Source organism: Passer domesticus, chromosome 11 (genome assembly GCF_036417665.1).
Source record: "Passer domesticus isolate bPasDom1 chromosome 11, bPasDom1.hap1, whole genome shotgun sequence".
Lineage (NCBI taxonomy): Eukaryota > Metazoa > Chordata > Aves > Passeriformes > Passeridae > Passer > Passer domesticus.
Genome location: NC_087484.1, coordinates 22,872,856 through 22,889,876, shown reverse-complemented (window position 1 = coordinate 22,889,876; position 17,021 = coordinate 22,872,856). Strand labels below are relative to the sequence as shown.

At 45.2% G+C, this 17,021-nt stretch overlaps 1 protein-coding gene and 1 long non-coding RNA gene across 6 annotated transcripts; one reads left to right on the top strand and one right to left on the bottom strand.

The window, feature by feature from the left end:
• Nucleotides 1-843: 843 nt before the first annotated feature.
• Nucleotides 844-16,242, top strand: PLEKHB2 (pleckstrin homology domain containing B2). 4 transcript variants are annotated; one of them, XM_064435807.1, is made up of 8 exons: nt 844-993; nt 4,380-4,427; nt 5,050-5,202; nt 5,933-6,035; nt 6,943-6,982; nt 8,962-9,051; nt 10,189-10,303; nt 12,263-16,242. In XM_064435807.1, exons 2-8 carry the CDS (start codon nt 4,391-4,393, stop codon nt 12,397-12,399), a joined length of 675 nt encoding a protein of 224 aa, XP_064291877.1. In that variant the 5' UTR covers nt 844-993; nt 4,380-4,390; the 3' UTR covers nt 12,400-16,242. The 4 variants fall into 4 exon arrangements, with proteins under 4 accessions (XP_064291877.1, XP_064291880.1, XP_064291876.1 ...); XM_064435810.1 differs by lacking the exon at nt 844-993 and adding an exon at nt 1,093-1,117; XM_064435806.1 differs by lacking the exon at nt 844-993 and adding an exon at nt 1,142-1,238.
• Nucleotides 6,483-9,823, bottom strand: LOC135309635 (uncharacterized). 2 transcript variants are annotated; one of them, XR_010369832.1, is made up of 4 exons: nt 8,514-9,823; nt 6,996-7,079; nt 6,822-6,876; nt 6,483-6,733 (listed from the first exon to the last, which is right to left on the bottom strand). It is a non-coding gene; the product is annotated as an uncharacterized LOC135309635 (long non-coding RNA). The 2 variants fall into 2 exon arrangements; XR_010369831.1 differs by lacking the exon at nt 8,514-9,823 and having other exon boundaries at nt 6,996-7,415.
• Nucleotides 16,243-17,021: the final 779 nt, after the last annotated feature.

Genomic DNA, 17,021 nt, shown 5'->3' with positions numbered 1-17,021 from the left:
GCAGGAGATCTTTCTCCTTTTTAATGCCTTTATTAAGAAGAATCAGCTCAGGTGGGGAGGAATCTACGGGTCGTGCCCACGCCGCTGCTGCTCCCAGGCATGGCACGGAGAAGGAGGAGGGTGATGCAGCTTTGTCCGCTGGTCTGCAGGCAGAGCTGGGGATTCCGTCCTCACGGGAGATTAGCAGATTCCAGCTTTTTACTCTAACACCCCGGGGCGTCTCTTTAATCAACATCTTTTAGGTTAGGGTGAGAAGCAAAAAGGATCCAAGCAGGTACGGGACTACGTTCCCATCCTTAGACGTCACTTATGTCACTTGTTGGCTCGTAATTTTAGGGGTTTTTCCTGTAAAAACTGTAAAAATTCGGGGCGCAATGCATTTCTCATCTGCATACTGGCTCTGATGTCACTCCTATTCTCTTTACCTGGAGGGTCTGTCCTGGTGTCCCTCCCTGGCAAGCGGCCAGCATCAGGGGGACAATGGTTAATCACCAGCCATTAACAGGTAATTGAAGAACTTTTCTTTAGCAGTGAAACTAACTTACAACAACTGGTCTGACTTGTTAAAAACTGACTTGTTTTTAACTCTGCAACCTAAAACAAAAAAATAGGTAACTTTCTATTCATAACAATCTCGTACATTTTGCGTTGGAAAGGAAACACAATTGCGGTGACGGAGCTCATTAGCCGGCGGCTCGGAGCAGTGCCCGTGGGTGCCGGTGCCAGGGCGGGCAGCACCGACCCCAGCGCGGCCGCCTTAGGAACAGGTCACAGAGCCGCCGGCCTCTGCTGCCTGCGGGACTGCCTGGACAAAGCGCCTGCCTCTCTGCTGCGGCTCCGTGCCGTCAGATCAGAAACTGGGGAAGAAAAAAAGCCCGTGAAAAGAACCGCTTAGTGCAGCGCGGCCGCCGCTGTGGGGGCCCGGGCAGGAGGCGATGGGTTGGAAGAGCCGGCAAAGCGCGTGTGGCGGCGGGGAGGCACCGGCGGAACGGGGTCAGTGTCCGGGCCGGGCCGGGCAAAGGCGTGTGGCGGCGGGGAAAGCACCGGCGGAACGGGGTCAGTGTCCGGGCCTGGCCGGGCAAAGGCGTGTGGCGGCGGAAGGCACCGGCGGAACGGGGTCAGTGTCCGGGCCGGGCCGGGCGGGCGCTCCCCGGGCCGGGCGGCGCGGCTGACGTCAGGACGGGGCTGGCGCTGCCCGCGGGCGGAGCGGGGCCGGCGGCGGCCGCGGGGAGAGGCAGGTACGGCCGGCGGCCGGGCTGGGGCAGGGCCGGCGGGGACGGGAGCCAAGGAGGCCCGGCTCTAGGGGCGGCCCGACCCGCCAAGGTCAGCGGGACGCAAACCCGGCCGGGAGCGGTGCCGGGACCCGGCTGTCGGCGGCGGGGAGGGCGAGACGCGGCTCTCGGGGCAGCCCAGGCCAGGCCAGCCCGGGCGCTGCTGGGCGGAGCCGCCGCCGTGCCCCGCCGGGTAGAGGAGCGGGGGGCCGGGGCTGCCTGGGGCTGTCCCGGGGGGAGCGAGCACCGCTGGGCAGGGCTGGGACGGAGCCGGCCCGGAGAGCTCCCGGGAAAGGGCCTGCGCGGCTGGGCCGCAGCCAGGCGGCTCCAGAAATAGCGAACTTGCGCTGCTGGGAGCGGGGGGGCCGGGTGGGGTTACGTGTGAGCACTGTACTGCCTGCACTGCACCCGAGCACGGGCAGGGAAGTAACCGTGGGAGTCTGCGGGCACCGCCGGCGCGGCTGCTCTGGTGTCCCAGCCCTCTCCATCGGCACGGGTTGCAGGGTCGGGCACACTGCTGGCTCAACTGCTGATTACAAGCTGCAGGGAGAAACACTTGTTTTATTTTAAAGTGTGTTTTATCAGGAAGGAGAGTGGAACAGACTGTTGCATATTCAACATTGTATTCCATGGAGAAAACTGCTGTTCCAGGGAGCAGAAAGGAATCATCCCACTCCTTTGCTGCATCTGTTCCTAACTTGAGTTCAGTTTAGAGTGCTACTCCTCTTAGATTTCAGTCAGCAAAACACTTTTATTCATATTGGTTATAAATTAATTTATCTTTGGTTAAGTCCCATTTTTCGTGTTGGTAGCACTGGGCTGGTTTAACAAGTAAATACTACTCAGATGCAGCTGATCTTGCTAGGATATCTCCTAGCTCTGCAAATACACTTTTAAACATCATGTAGGAGGAGTGTGAATACTGTACAGGACTTCAAATGAGCCCTTGTGCTTAAAAAGGACAAGGAAGAATATCTGATTGTTTTTGCACCTCCTACTTTAAGTGCTGACAGATTTTTCTGTGTGATTCCTTGCTCTCTCTCCAGAGCTGAAGTTTTGGGCACTCTGAACTGGGAAAGGGTATTTATTTGCTGCCTCTGAGGTTACATGCAAGGTGCTGTACAGCTGCTGAAGCCCCGTTTGCTCTTGCAGCTTTAGACAGCTCTGAGAAATTCTGAATGTAATGTATTCTTCATGAGCTGTTCTGTAATCACAGGCAAAACTCAGTTTCTCAAGAGAGAGATTTTCTTTGGTTCTTCCCCTTTATGTGTCTAAGTTAAATCTAATGCTATTGTGTAACAGAGTTGGTTTAAAGGTAGCAACAACATTCCATGGCCTAGTGTAACACTTGCAGCAGAACTGAAGTTCATGCAAATTGTTTTTTGGCTTGTAGTCTAGGAAACAGTCTCCAGAAATAGTGATTTCACCTAATTGGGCAAACTGGGAGACATGGAAACACCGTTAGAGACACTCATTCCTGTGAAAATGAAGAGCAAGCAGACTGTTTGCTTGTAAAGGAGAATCAAGGGGACAGAAACCTGGGTTGGGGTGGTGGCAGAATGAGCCTCAGGTCCTTTGTACTGCTTTGCTACTTTGGAAGAATTACTTGGCCTCTATTTCTGGAGCTCTCTCTCTGTTTAGGGGTGACAAGAGCATGCTCAGACCCCAGAGCAGGACCAAGTGACCACAATTAAAGCAGAACAGAAGTCTGACACTCCCTTTCAGAAGTGGGCTCTCAGTAGAATCTTTTTTTTCCCAGCAAGCTGGTACAAAGTCAAGAATAAGAGGTTTATCCTGGAGTTCAAACTTTACCTGAAGGTGGTTCTTACCATCATATCCAAGCCTGTGCAGGATGTGACATTGCTTAAATATGAAATCCTGATGGTTATAATCTTGTGTGCTACAGTATTTGCCCAGTAGTCTGAGAGGACACAGCTACAAGTAATAATCCAGGAAACAGATGGATGCTTAGTAACTTCATATTTTACTAGAAGATTACAAAACTCTTCTTTTTCTCCCTTCTCCTCAGCTTTAAACACATTCTGCCGAGGTTTGTCTAGGAGCAGTTCCTCTATCAAATCTACTATGCCACCTTTCACCCCCCCAAGCCCCCCCCCTTATCCTGTCACAAGTAAAATGTTATTTGTAAGGTTTCACTGTCATTTCTGTCTCTCATTTTGTCTCTCATATCTGTCTCTCTTACAGGCCACACAAATAATTTCTAAAAAGCAGCCTTCTCAGGGGAGGCTTAAAATGCTTGTTCTTCCTTTTCTAGTTCAATTGCATCTGGATAGCTGAGTTTTATAATCTCTTTTAAAACAATAATCAGAACACCATTAGGCTGTAAAATAAAACCTCATTTTCCAATATATCCCATGTTTGATGTCTTTTTTCAACATGCTCATAAACCAGAATGCAGTGGCCGAGTATTTAATGTCACATGTGATGACTTGAATTTAACACAGAGTCCTTGCCATGTTATTTCAAGCTTCATTTAAAAGCTGAGGAGAACTGAGGATCTTACTTTATGGGCTCATCTTTTACTTACTTTAATCCTTAGAGTGAGCTAGTGATGATTTGAAAGAAACATAAGTCAAAAAAAACAGCTTTCTCCTTCCTGTTTAAAATGTTTCAGCTTTTGTTTTGACTGGACTTTGAGCCAGTGAATGAAAAACACAGAAGAGGAAGTACAGGGAAAAAAAAAAGGTAGGTAGAAGTGCTTGGTAACTTGAGACTGCAGAATACAGGATGTACACGTATGCAGAGAGAAGGGCTTTGAAAGGAACTGCTGGTGAGTCAGGAAGCAGTCATTGCAGTCTGCCTCTTCCCCATTTTCCAAGGGCAGCAGCTGTAGGGCTCTGTTTGCCAGTCAAACATCAAGGTGGTCTCTGACAGTCACTCTGGATCGCAGCAGTTGCTCTTGTTACGTCCTGCACCACCAGTTGTGCTTACTGAGTATCTTCAGCTGGGATCTGCTGCGTCTCTGCAACGTGAGCTGGGGGCACTCAGCTCTAATAGATGGTACTGAGATGCCTTTTTCTAATGTATTATTGTGAAATACTGACAACTGCTTTTCTGCCCCCTCCCCCTTCCCCTTCTGCTCACTAGATTAAGCAACAATGGCATTTGTGAAGAGCGGATGGCTGCTCCGGCAAAGTAAGTCATGGCTCTTTCTCTTCCTTCTCTCCCTGTTCACTGGGATTTCTTCAGAAAACATCAGAGCAGCTGATGTTGGAGTAATTCCCAGGTTTTCTTAGAACAAATAGTTCTGTGGGTTGTTTTTGTTGGGTTTTTTCCTTTTTACTTTAAGGATACGTCACACAATGACGTGTCATGACAGCATTCCCATGTGACCTTTGGGTGCTCCCAGGATATATTCCTGTTTGTATCCTGGGAAACAGGATATAAACATATCTGAGGTGTCTGACTGACATTCAGCTTCAAATGCTGCTCTGTAATTAGTGCTGTGTAAGTGGGGACTTGAAAACTTTACCTGACACCTCAACTTTGTGTCTTTCAATTAATCATGCCCTCTGCATGTTCCTGCAGCAAGTTAGAACTCAAGCATCAGGTCATGTACTTTAAATAAAACCAGTTTTGCTTTGAATTCATAAAGTATGGCACCCAATTCCCAAGTGGGTATGTTGTAATACAGGATTTTGCTTGGCACTTTTGGAATATTGTTTGGGGCAACTGTGAAGGATTTATTGGTTTAGTAACTTTAGGACAGAAATATTTCCTGATATGTGCCCTCAAGAATGACTGTCTGATTTTTAAGGTACTATTTTACGGCGTTGGAAGAAGAACTGGTTTGATCTGTGGTCTGATGGCCGCTTAATATTCTATGATGATCAAAGTCGCCGTGATCTAGAGGATAAAATCCACATGCGAATCCACTGCATCAACCTCAGAGTGGGGAATGAATGTCGAGGTAATAATGAAACCTTCAGGATTTGTGTGTGTATCCAGAGATTCTTTACAACTTCAGTGCCTGCCCAGCACACCACATACAGCACTGCTGCAGATGTAAACGTGTCCAAAGTGTGTGCAACTTCACTGGTCTTGAATCCCTCACCTTCCAAAAAAACTCAACCCCACCAACTCCTAAATTGCTTTAGAGATACCCAGGGTGTGGGATCACCGTGTGATAGGTTAGGTTAGGGTTTGATGCTTCCTGTTAAAACTCAGTGAGGACAGTGTACCATGCATGCAGGAGGATGGGGTGTTCCCAGCAGGACTGTGTGTCTGGTACAGAGCTTTCCTGGCTAACCACAGTGCTGCCTGGCTGGAGAGGCACGGCTAGAAATGGGAAATCTCAGCAGATGTTTTTCCTAAGTTCCTTCTGGCATTTGTTAGTGATCCACTTGGTGCTGACACAAGGGAAGGACACAAGTGCTGGATGTACCTGCTGCTGAGAATGGATTGGTTCTGCTGTGAGACACTTGCATTTCACAGGAAAGGTGTTCAGAGCTGCTTATTTTCAGGACACTCTGAAGAGTAAGAACAGATTATTTCCTTCTGGGGCTCCTTCTGATGCTGTGAAAGGCATCTATCTCTGGCCCTAGTTTATTTTGTCCAGACTTGCTTAATCTGAGTCCATTGTACATGTGCTCATGTAATGCTGTTTATATTCGTAACTCATCTCTGTTTTTCTCACTCAGATTTCCAGCCTCCAGAGGGGAAGCAGAGAGACTGTTTACTGCAGATTGTTTGCCGTGATGGGAAGACAGTCAACCTCTGTGCAGAGAGTGCAGATGACTGCCTGTAAGACAGCCAGAGAATAACGGTTTTGATGCACCTCCCTGTTTTTATCCCTTTTTATCTTCCTCCCTAGTTATTTTCCTCCCTTCTAACTTTCAGAGAAATGTTTTAAGAAAATTTTCAAGCAGATAAAAGCAGGTTTTCAGTGACAAAAACCCCAATATGTCTCCTAGAAGTTGTCTAGCTCATGCAAACTAACTTCAAGTTAACTCACTGAAACACTGAAGGGTGAGGAGGAGTAGAAGAATCTGATTAATATGATTAATGCAAGACTTGTTGAACAGATTTTTTTAAGCTTTTGCCATTCTTCAAGAGCACATGATGTGGCATTAGCCCAAGGACATCCCAGTAGCAATAGGAGGAATATTCCATGATTATGAACTCTCAGCTGAACTGGGCTGTGTAGAATTAGAGAACTTCTGTGACCACTGTTTGCCAAGAAGTCTGTTCTGTGGAGCATGCTCCCAGCCCTGTGGCAGGGGAGGAGCTGGGTGAGGTGTTCTGCCTCCTGGGAGCAGCAGCAGCAGCAGCAGCAAGGCCCCTGCTCTAATCAGCACAGATGAGCTGTTCTGCTCGGGTGCATCTCTTCCCATTACCTCATCCTAAGCATGATTGCATATTTCCTACCTGTTGTGCTTGCAACAAGGACCTCCAAAACTGCATCCATTCCTCCTCTTGCTCCTCCTCATTCTTTCTCAGCTCTGCAAAGGAAGTAATTATTTCTTAGTCTTGGTGTAACACTTTTGTGCATTCATTTGAGTTCTCATTAGGCTTTGACACGTGCAGTACCTCAAACTCTGCTCCTGCAGTACCTCTAGTTGCTAACCTTGTTTGTTTCATTGACCTGAAAGAAAAAGGTGGCATTAATTTTTATCAGTGTTCCACTAACCAATGGTGTTTTTTTTTGCAGGGCATGGAAAATTGCTCTCCAGGATGCCAGAACAAACACAGTGAGTGTCCTACCTAGACTTCATAGTGATAGAGAAGCAGCACATCAGTGTTCTGTGGGTCCAGCAGTTTAGTTCTGAAATCACGTTCCATCCTTCTCTGCTAGAGAAAAACAGGGTCATGAGCATGATAGTAAAGCTTTGTGGGTGGAGAAGAATGATTCTCTGGATCACAAACACATCCTTGCAGCCAAGTCCAGGGAAATGCTGTGTAGAAAAGAATGATTTAAAGGAATGATTTCTCTGGGTGGAAGTGAATGTTTGGAAAGCTGGTCTGTGGGCACTGAGGCTGTGGGCAATAAGCAAATCTTCTGCAACCAGCAAAAATGAACTTTTCACTCCTAGTGTTTGTTGCCTCCCAGGTGGGTGCAGTGCTAAAGGAAGCTTACTACACAGCAGCTGTTTGTTAATGTACATCCATCCCACTGTGGGATGCTTCTTGGCACAGACATGGGGAAGAGTGAGATGCTTGGAGGGAGTGCAGGCATGCTGAAGAGGAGTGTATTACCTCTGCATGTTCTGCAAGTTGTTTTTCCTTTAGTCTGCCTTCCAGAGTACTCTGCAGCACTAGCTTTCCTTGGATGACTAGGCTGAACCAACCTCTGACTGCAGCCAGGCTGCACTGCCTGTGGCCTTAAATGAGAAGTGAAGGATTTGTCCTCATGCAGAGGACACAACACTCATGGTCTGTCTGCTTAGTTTTAGGGGAGTTATCTCACCTGTGTGTGAGATGGTGGCTCCTGGTTTCAGGAAATGGGAACTGCTGTTTTCATGCCTCTGACACTGCTGCCAGCCTTGATAGATGGCTCAAAATGTGGCAGTGCTGACCTTGGTCAGCCAAGGCAGACCCCAAGGCTACCCAGGTAGCCCTCTACACAAATTAATACATATATTACATAAATTAACATCTTCCAAAGCTGTTAAAGGTGTCCAATGAGGACTTGGGCTAACTGGGGAAGTGGGTTTGAGTCTGTAGGTGTGTAGTGTGACACACTTTTCAAAAATTTCAATCATCCAGCAGTACCTCCTAACTTCACTGGAATAGTGGGGTGATCACCTTGGCTTTGAGAACTGTATCATTTACAGGTTATGCATTGCTTGTACAGAGATCCCTGTGGCAGGGCAGAACACATTTACTGCTAAGATGTGAGCAGATTTCTCAGGTGATGGAAATACCACTTCATATAGTATTTTGACAGTGTTTCAAGCAGTCCTTAGAATCTTCACCATGAGTTTGACTTGGGATATAACCATATTGTGTCCTCAAATGCCATGATTTCATCAGTCCAAGAGATAATACAACATTTGCTGTTGGTTTATTAAAATGTTCCCTAGTGAATTAAAGAATGGGAGCTGGTTTTTGCCTTGGAAAAGGGAATAAGAGCATCACTGTAGATCTTTGGATATTAGGGGCAAGAATACAAATGTAGTGTAAGAAATCTTAATTGTCTTTGAGAACTTATTCTAAATGGACTCAAGTGTTACCAGCTCTGCCTCAGGAACCACTTTTGGCTACTGCATTTGTTTCCTTTACCTGCTTCTGCAGAACTTGGTGATAGCAAGTCACCACTTGGTGATACAATAATTCTAGGGTGCCAGGAAGCAGCCAGCTTAGTTGTGAAGATTTCTTTACCTGAAAACAGAAAATGAACAGGAGGGTAATTTCTAAATCTGAGGCTCTGGAATGGTGGAAGGAGCCAGGGTGCTTGCATGTACACATATGTACACACTTCCCTGTCTGTGGCACACACACAGGGAAAAAATTTATGCCTCCTTTCTGTGGCTGATCAGGAATTTGTACTGTCCCAGGTCTAGTCTCCAGGTACTTTCTTTCTGCAGCATTTACAAGGTACTCACTGCTTTCTTAACATGCAGTGTGGCTAAAGGTTACTTTTTCTTTGGGGTCATTAAGTTTTAATCCCTAGACTGTTCTGTCTGTCTGTAGGAACAGGTGATAACTGCTCTCTATCCTTGGTGTTTAGGGCTACGTGGGATCTGATGTGATGTATGATGAGACAGCCATTTCCTCAGCCCCTCCTCCCTACACAGCTTATGCCACACCATCACCTGAGGTAAGAGCTGCAGTCAGGAAGCATTAACATGAGTGAGGCATCAGGAGCAGCCTCCTTCAAGCACTCACAAAGTGCTCTGCATTGTACTCTTACACCCAGCGTTAAAGCTTTTACAACAGCAAAGACACTATCAGTCTATTGCTGCTCTTATTTGAGATGGATTTCTTTTGAAAAGGATGAGGCACATTTGGTTGGGAGGTGTATAAAGGGGTGGCTGCTCAGAACTTGAAAAATAAAGCTTCTGAGAGACAGAATTTATTTGGCTGATCTTCAAATATATTGGTTGTGCAGCTTCTAGCATAAGGAGGTGTAACTACACTTTGATGTTGTGCAAGCACTGGAAAGGTGTAAGATCAGGAGTTTTAGAAATAGGGTGTACTGACAGGAATTGCCACTTTTAACACGTAAGGATTTTGTACCAAGATGTCACAGCAACACAATAACTCCAGTTCCTGGATACACAGTTCTTTTGCAGTGAAGGAGTAGCTTTGGCACCAACCAGGATATGTTGGGGAATTCTGGCTGTGCTTAGTGATGTGCAGAAATATGTGAGGGGATAGTTTGGAGCACTATTGCTTGTTGCACTATGTGCTCCAGCCTCTCATTCTTGTTAAGAATGAGTTGTGGTGGAAGCTTCCTCTGTGCAGCTTTCTCTTTTGGAGAAAAAAATTAAATACAACGAGAAAAAAAAAGAAAAAAAAAGAGAAAAATGTATGCTTCTAAAGCATACAGCTCTAGAGTATTTGTCTTTAATCTGACATTTGCTTGCAGCATACCCTCTTGGAGGGCTGGCTGGATTTTTTTGGGATTGGCTGCTGCCTTCCTGGCACTTCTGAGCTCCCCAGAGAGCTGCTGTTGGCATGAGGGCAGAGAGGAGAAGCTGGCAGGGCTGCTGTGCCTCTGCCTGATGATGCAGGCCCTGCCTCTGCTGTTGTCCAGGGAAGGAAGACAGCAAATGCTGCTTAGGAGTGCCTTTTTTTCAAGCAGCTGTTCTTGGGTCCAGGGTGTAGATTGGCTATAGCCTGGATACTTTAGTGAAATTTTAATTACATTAGACATGAAGGCAGATTGAACAGTGTGCTTGACTGGATCCCTAGCAGAGTGTACCTGTGTAACAGCCCTTTTTAATCTCCCCAGGTTTATGGCTATGGCTATGATCAGTACAATGGTGCATACCCCCCCGTGGGCCCTCAGATCATCTATGCCTCCAATGGACAAGCTTATGCTCTGCCCTATCAGTATCCATACCAAGGTAATCAGCCACATGCTCCACCTTCCCAAAGAAGCTGTTTGAGTCAATCTTCCTGGCTTTAGCTCTGTTAATCACCATCCTTTACCAGCCACCAGTCCTGCACGCAGAGAAAGAAACCTGACCTGGAACTGGAAGCCAGTCCACTCACCCTTTCACAACAAGGGGACTGCAGGGAAATTGCTTTTAAGGGATTTAGTCTTCCCTATGTGATCTCAGCATAGTTACATTGCTTTATAAACTCCTTTTGAAGCATACAGAACTCTTAACTACAGCATGTTTCCTAATGAAAGGTGTAAGAGCCAGAAGAAGATGTGATTTTGTGATTCAGTACTCCATATTGGGCATTGATGGAGATTTTCATTGATCTGCTGCTTTTAAACCTAGTTTAATTATTTAAACACAAGTTTCAAAGGTAAATTCACTCCCTGAATAAGGCTGTAGCTGGTTCCTTCCCCATGTGCTGCTGTAAGGCAGCGTTTCAGCTAAACGAAATCTTCTGTTCCTCTGTTCAGGTTTGTATAGCTTTAAATCTCAAAAACAGGAAGCAGAGAGTAAAATTGTCGGGTGTGCTTTTAATCAGTCACCTTAATTTAGGGTTAGTTTTGCACAGAGCCCCAGTCCTACAGAAATGGGGCTTTAGAGTTGTATGGTACTAAAAATGAGAAAACTATTTGTTTATGATCTGACTGCAAACAAGAATCTCTACTGAGAATATTTTATTTATTATATCTTTTGAAGGAGATTTTGTTTTCCATTTGGCATTTTTCAGGTTATTTCACTTGCCTTTTCCATTTTTTATATAAGGGAGGTGCATCAGCCTTTAAAGCTTTTAAAGTTTTCTTCATATAAGTTACTGAAATCCTAAGATACAGAAGATACATATTCAAACGCAGAGGAATGTGTGTCCTGTTGGCTCTCAAAAGCAGTAGCTTTTTAAAAACCCAAGAAATGTTTTTGAAAACTTCCAGCAGTCCAAACCCAAATGATAACAATGCAGCATCAAACTCCCCTGAGCCGTTTGCAAGTGCAGTGTGTTAAGGTACTGGTTACTCCACCAGAGCCACAGGAACTAAACCTTAGGGTTCAGATTCACCACAGCACCTCACTTAACCCTGTACCTTCAGCTCTGCCTCCTTCTCTGCAGTGACATAGTCCTTCTCAGGGGGGAGAGTCATGCATTGCTGAGAGTCAGTGAAAACCTTTCCTAGTTGTATTTAGTTGGATTACTTAAGAATCTGTTACAAAACATTGTGAGATTTTCAAGGACATTTAATCTCCCTGAAATGTGTGGAAGGGAAACCAGTACTGTAATGTTTGCTTTGCAGCTAGGAGCTGAATCAGAAAACATGACAGGTGAAGCTGTTACAAGTCTGTTACAGAGCAGGGGTCAGCTGGTGGCTCCTTGAGTCCAAGGTTAATTTCTTACTAGTGGCCAATCTTCATCTGAACAGAAATGTAGCAGCTGTCACCACCCCACAGATCAGTCCAAGATGTGAAGGCTGAATTGCAGTAGGCAGTAAATGTAAATAACTGATGCACAGTTTCAGACAAATGACTGGCTTGAGACCTGTCAAATATTTTTTCAGGGGGAGGGTGTAAGGGGGAGAACTAAACTATTTGCCTAAACTTCAAGGCTGAATCAATTTTAGAATTATTTCTTACATTAAATCCACAAATACAAGTAATTCATAGGGTCTTTGCAGAACAATGTTCACTTTTACATTTGTGATGACTTTTCCTCACAGATATTAAGCTGTTACAGGGCTAGAAGTGTTGCTTGGATTTAATTAATGTGGAGGCTGACTCCAAAGCAGAAATGTATCCTACCTGTGCAGCTGACAAAATATTAGTATTCATTTGAAGGAAGAAGGTGAAAGAACAGGTGTTTTGAAATTGCAGTTTATGGTATTAAGATACACATTTCTTTTGCCCTTCTCCCAACAACCTCTTATTTCCTAGGACCTTATGGGCAGCCCCCTGCAAACCATGTCATCATCCGAGAGCGCTACCGTGACAGCGATGGAGATCTTGCACTGGGCATGCTGGCTGGAGCAGCAACTGGGATGGCTCTGGGATCACTCTTTTGGGTCTTCTAGATTCCCCTTTCCTTATCTCTGTAGTTCCAAACCCCTTTATTGTGTGCAATAATATATTGGCAATGTTGTTTACTGTTAAACTTTGAAAAATGCAATAGTTATTTTTCAGTAGTGACATCTTAATAACTGATTCTTAACTGTCTTAATGAGAGTTTAAAGGCACCATTTAGTTAAGTGGTTGGAAATGGCATGTGCTGCTCTTGAATTCTGGTCTGATGTTCAGAATTATATGGATCAATATGAGCACCAGTGTCATGTGGTAGCAGTCACCTGCTTTATGAACAGACTGCTATTGTAAACACCATAGGAAAAAAAGATTTTTTTGGGGGAGAGGGGTCTAAGATCTAGCTCAAATAAGAGGTTGACAGGAGTCCTGCATTAGTATACACATACTACTGGCTTTTAAACATTCCCTGGAAAAACACAGAGCTCAGCAAAGATTCCTTGGCATTAGACAATCTGCCATGCTTGAGGTTTTGTTTTTTTTTTGTTTTCAGACTTGCCTGCAGATGGTAGTGTGTTTTCTTAGGTGCAGCCCTGTACCTGCCTCTCACACCATCCAGGTGAAGTTGTTTCTGAGAATGTATGAGCAAGCCATAAGAAGCAGCAGCACTCCTCAATTCTTTTATTGTCCCAGAAATGTGAATGACCAGTGGCAAGGAGGAGCAGTGTTTGTTGTTCCAGCTCCCTCTTTATCCTGGATGACTCTTCTCTGGTCAGATGGAAGTACTGGATCTTTAGCTTTGCAGGTGTCTGCAGAACAGCAGCCTCAGACACTGCAGCAGCTGCAGTGTTAGGAGCCAGCCATTGTCTCTGCTCCTTACTGCCAGGGCTCTGCAGAGGCTGCAGGAGGAGAAGGAACTTGAACAGCCCTTGCTCTGTGGGGCCTGCCAGCCCTTCTGCAGGCAGGAACAGGAGGGGAGAGACAAGCAAAACAAGTAGAGCTTGCACACAGGCACTTTGATATCAGCTGCCTTGCCAGGGCTAGGATAAGATGCCTGCTTCTTAGCCACCAAGGTTTGCTGAACCAGGTTCCTTACTTGCAACTAATTTTGAGCACAGCTGAGCCTGGGTTTGTTGTATGTACCCCCTCACATTCAGCAGGTCTCCTCTTCCCTCCATAAACACTCCAAGGAACCTGTCTGGCTTTGCTTTTATGTGTGGTTTCTCTACACAGCGTGCTGTCCCCTGGAGTGCAGCTGTTTTGTGTGTTACATGGCCTGTTTTAATCCATGCTGAGCTGTGCTTGGCAAGGAAAGAGAGCTCTGAAGAAATGCATGGGCTTTCTTGTTCAGGTAAATGAGGCAGGGTGCCTAAGCTGAGCTCTTATAGTAAGAGGACTTATTTTTATACTTCCACTTTTAGCTTCCTGTATTCGCATACTGTTTCAATGTTAAGTCTTACTTATGCTTCCATTTAGGAGAAGGTTAATTTCCTTATGGTTCACAGGGTTTCATGTCAGGAAAATGAAAGTAGATGAGAACTTGCACCCATATAAATTTAGCTGAAGTCCCAATCTTCTCTATTTCATCCTAAAATTCTCTTGGCTCTGTCCTACTTATTTAAGCACTAGAGGTCCTGGACAAGAGTTTGGGTAGCAGCCAGGGGAAGCACTAGGCTTTCATGAGCCTTAGCACTAACTCAACCAATCACTGGAAGTAAACAGACAAATGTCATTGTGGCTGCTTTATAGGAGTGGCCTAATCCAGGAAGGTAAACTGCCTTCAGGAGGTCAGCTCTGAGCTGTACACCAATGTGCAAGCATGTCCTTTCACAGGTTAACACAAGCTGCACGTGTTCAGCCAGGCAAATGTACTGAAAGAACATTCTGGAAGTGCAAAAAAGGACTGAAGTGAAAGTTTCCTATTGCTAGTCCAAACCAAAGGAAATTGCAGTACACTACTGAAGCTCTCTTAGAGACCCCGAGGTCAGAAAGGGATGGAATGTAAGTGGACAAACATGTCTGCCCTTTTAAAAAGCCCTTTAAGAGGTGAGTTTGATTACAGGTCTGTGCTGCTCTTTGGTTTGTTCTGCACAATGCCTCCATCTCCTCCTAATCCTCTGTGATTCTTAACTTGTAAGGAGTGGGGGAGAATAAAACCACTGGGCATCATATGATTTTCTGAATTTCCTAATGACTGGGAAAGGATAACAAAAAGTGAATCAGCTGGCTTTTTTGTTTTGGTTTGGGCTTTTTTTCAGAAGAACTGTTAGTCACAGCAGGGGAACATGTCTTTTGTGTTTTCAGGAGATAACTCTGTCTAGGTCCCTAGTTTCTTCAAGTGAAGTATATAAAATAAAGATTGTTGATTCCAAAACATTCCTGGGTTGAAATTAAAAAAAGTCTTTTAAAAAGTTCAAATTGTAAGTAATTCTCCATTAAGAAAATAACCTTACACTTCTCAGTGGAAAAATACACTACAAATAGAAGCCAAAGATTGTAGTTTCAGCTTGGAAACAGTAGGCTGCTTTTATACAACAGTCATGAACTATTTTCTATCTCAGAAGCACAGGCATTTAGAACCCAGAAAGCAAGTGTACAAGCTTGTGCTAGAGCCTGAAATCAAGAGCACAGTTATCTCCCTGCAGGTGCTTGTAGCCTTTCTGATCTCACTGCAGAGACAGAAGTGGCAACATCCTGGTGCACAAAGCAGCAGCATGGATTGCCATCTGAAGTTCCTGGATGTTGAAGCTCAGACTTGCTTCCTGAAGACAGGCCCGTGTCTCCTGTTGCTCAGGAACAGAGCAGAGCTTTGGTCAGGTGCACAGGAATGTCTGGCTGGATGCACAGTCGTGACTCAGTAGCCATTTTCTGCACTTCATGTATCTGCAGTTGGTGTGGGTGGTGCTGTGGGATGAAGGAGATGGGATCTGGGGCTTGGAGGGACAGCCATGCCAGGTTCTGCAGACCACTGATACCACAGTCATGGGAAGAGGCTGCAGGGGTGGCAAGATAATTTTCAAAGCAGGTTGAAATGATTGTTTCTGAATGGTGCTATTCATTACTCTAATTCCAGTTATATTTGCATAGTGCACATTCCTGCTTTGGGCCCAATACTGAAGCCCCCTAAAGCTGTGGGAGGTTCACAGGTACCACAGTGGCACTGTTTTTGTGCAGTGTACACTGTCAGGCAAGGATAAATCTGTTGTAGAGCAGTGCCAGTCTGTTCAGAATTGAGGAGGTCACGAGTCCAGATGTTCATCTGGGACTTGTTACTTTTGGGCTTGCAGTTATGGACAGCTGGACAGAGCCAGGCTTCCTGAGAGCGGGGTGGGAATGCTCAGCTCTCTGATAAGTCTGACCACATTAAAGAGGTCAGTCAGGGTTATTCTGTGTTACATGTGAAAACATAACTGTTGGCTCCTTTTGCATGAATTTGAGGGAGAGCCAGTCTCTTCCAGTGAGTGGGTAAAGGCTTATGGACTAGGGAGGAGGGGGTGGGCAGAGTTTCTGTACAGAACAACTGCACTGACTTCCAGCAAAGATACACCTCCCCAGTGCTGAAGCACATTCTGAGCAGTGTCCAGATGGAGCTAGCCTGCATGTCATCCAACCCTGGCTTACTCTGTTCTTCAGTGAAGATTCAGCAGGTGATGGAACCAGCTACACAAGTGGACTGGAGGAGAAAATTCACACCCATGTTCCTCAGATGTGTTTGTGCTTCTCCTCCTCAGCATAAGTCTGTGCAAGTCATGGAGGGTAGCATGCAACAAGTTTCCCCTCCAGAACCTTTATGTTCTTGTGCACTCCCTGTCTTTACTGCAGCTTTTACTGTATGTCCTCATTCTCATTGTTAATTTATAGCAAAATAAGCATAGCAATAAAAGTCATATTTAGTGTAATTATTTTGTCTTGACATGTTTACTAGCCTTTATTCAACACTTCTCATTTAGCTGGAGTGCAGACAGCTCAGGCTAACATACCTTGGGCATCTCAGTTACCATTTAATAAGTGTGATATAAGATCTGTGAAATCAGCAAAGTAACTCCACACTAACACCACTATACCAAGATTAGAATTAAGACATATTTCTTTCTAATGGAGTTGAAGGCTTTGACTCAGAAGTGTTTAATCTTGGATATATGCAACACTGATCCAGATTTACCATTTGACATTGTGTTATCAACAGATTTGTACTGTTTAGTGTTAGACTAAGCTGCTTGGAGCACAGATGTTGCTCTGGGCAAAATGCTACTGGTTGCTGTATTGGTATTTCCTGTTTATGAATTGCTTCAGAGCAGTTGGGTACAATCAATAAGTTTGCTTTGACAGACACTAAATGACCACAGCTAGCCCTGCCTCCTAAAGGCAGATAATCTTGCATGTGTGCAGGGAATTAAACTTTTAGTCCAAAGGACCACAGTGCATTTTGTAAAACTATCCCTGCTCTGTGCACATTTTGTTTTTACTGCTGGGAGGTGGGGTGGTGTGGGTTTTTAGCCTCTAAACTGGGGAAGAAATGAAAACAAAACTGCTATTTCAACCCATCAGCTAATGTCAGAGTATGCAGTGCTTTTCTGCACAGCACACTTTGTTGACTGTGCCTGTTTTGTCAGTCAGCAGTTCCATATGATGGATTTGCTAGCACATCATGTATACCTAACCCTACCCATCCCAACCC

Bases quoted from the DNA above. Each gene is read 5' to 3' on its own strand.
- PLEKHB2 (XM_064435807.1), top strand. From the start codon at position 4,391: ATGGCATTTGTGAAGAGCGGATGGCTGCTCCGGCAAA. The intron at 4,428-5,049 runs GTAAGTCATGGC...CTGATTTTTAAG, and splicing joins CGGATGGCTGCTCCGGCAAA to GTACTATTTTACGGCGTTGG. The intron at 9,052-10,188 runs GTAAGAGCTGCA...TAATCTCCCCAG, and splicing joins ATGCCACACCATCACCTGAG to GTTTATGGCTATGGCTATGA.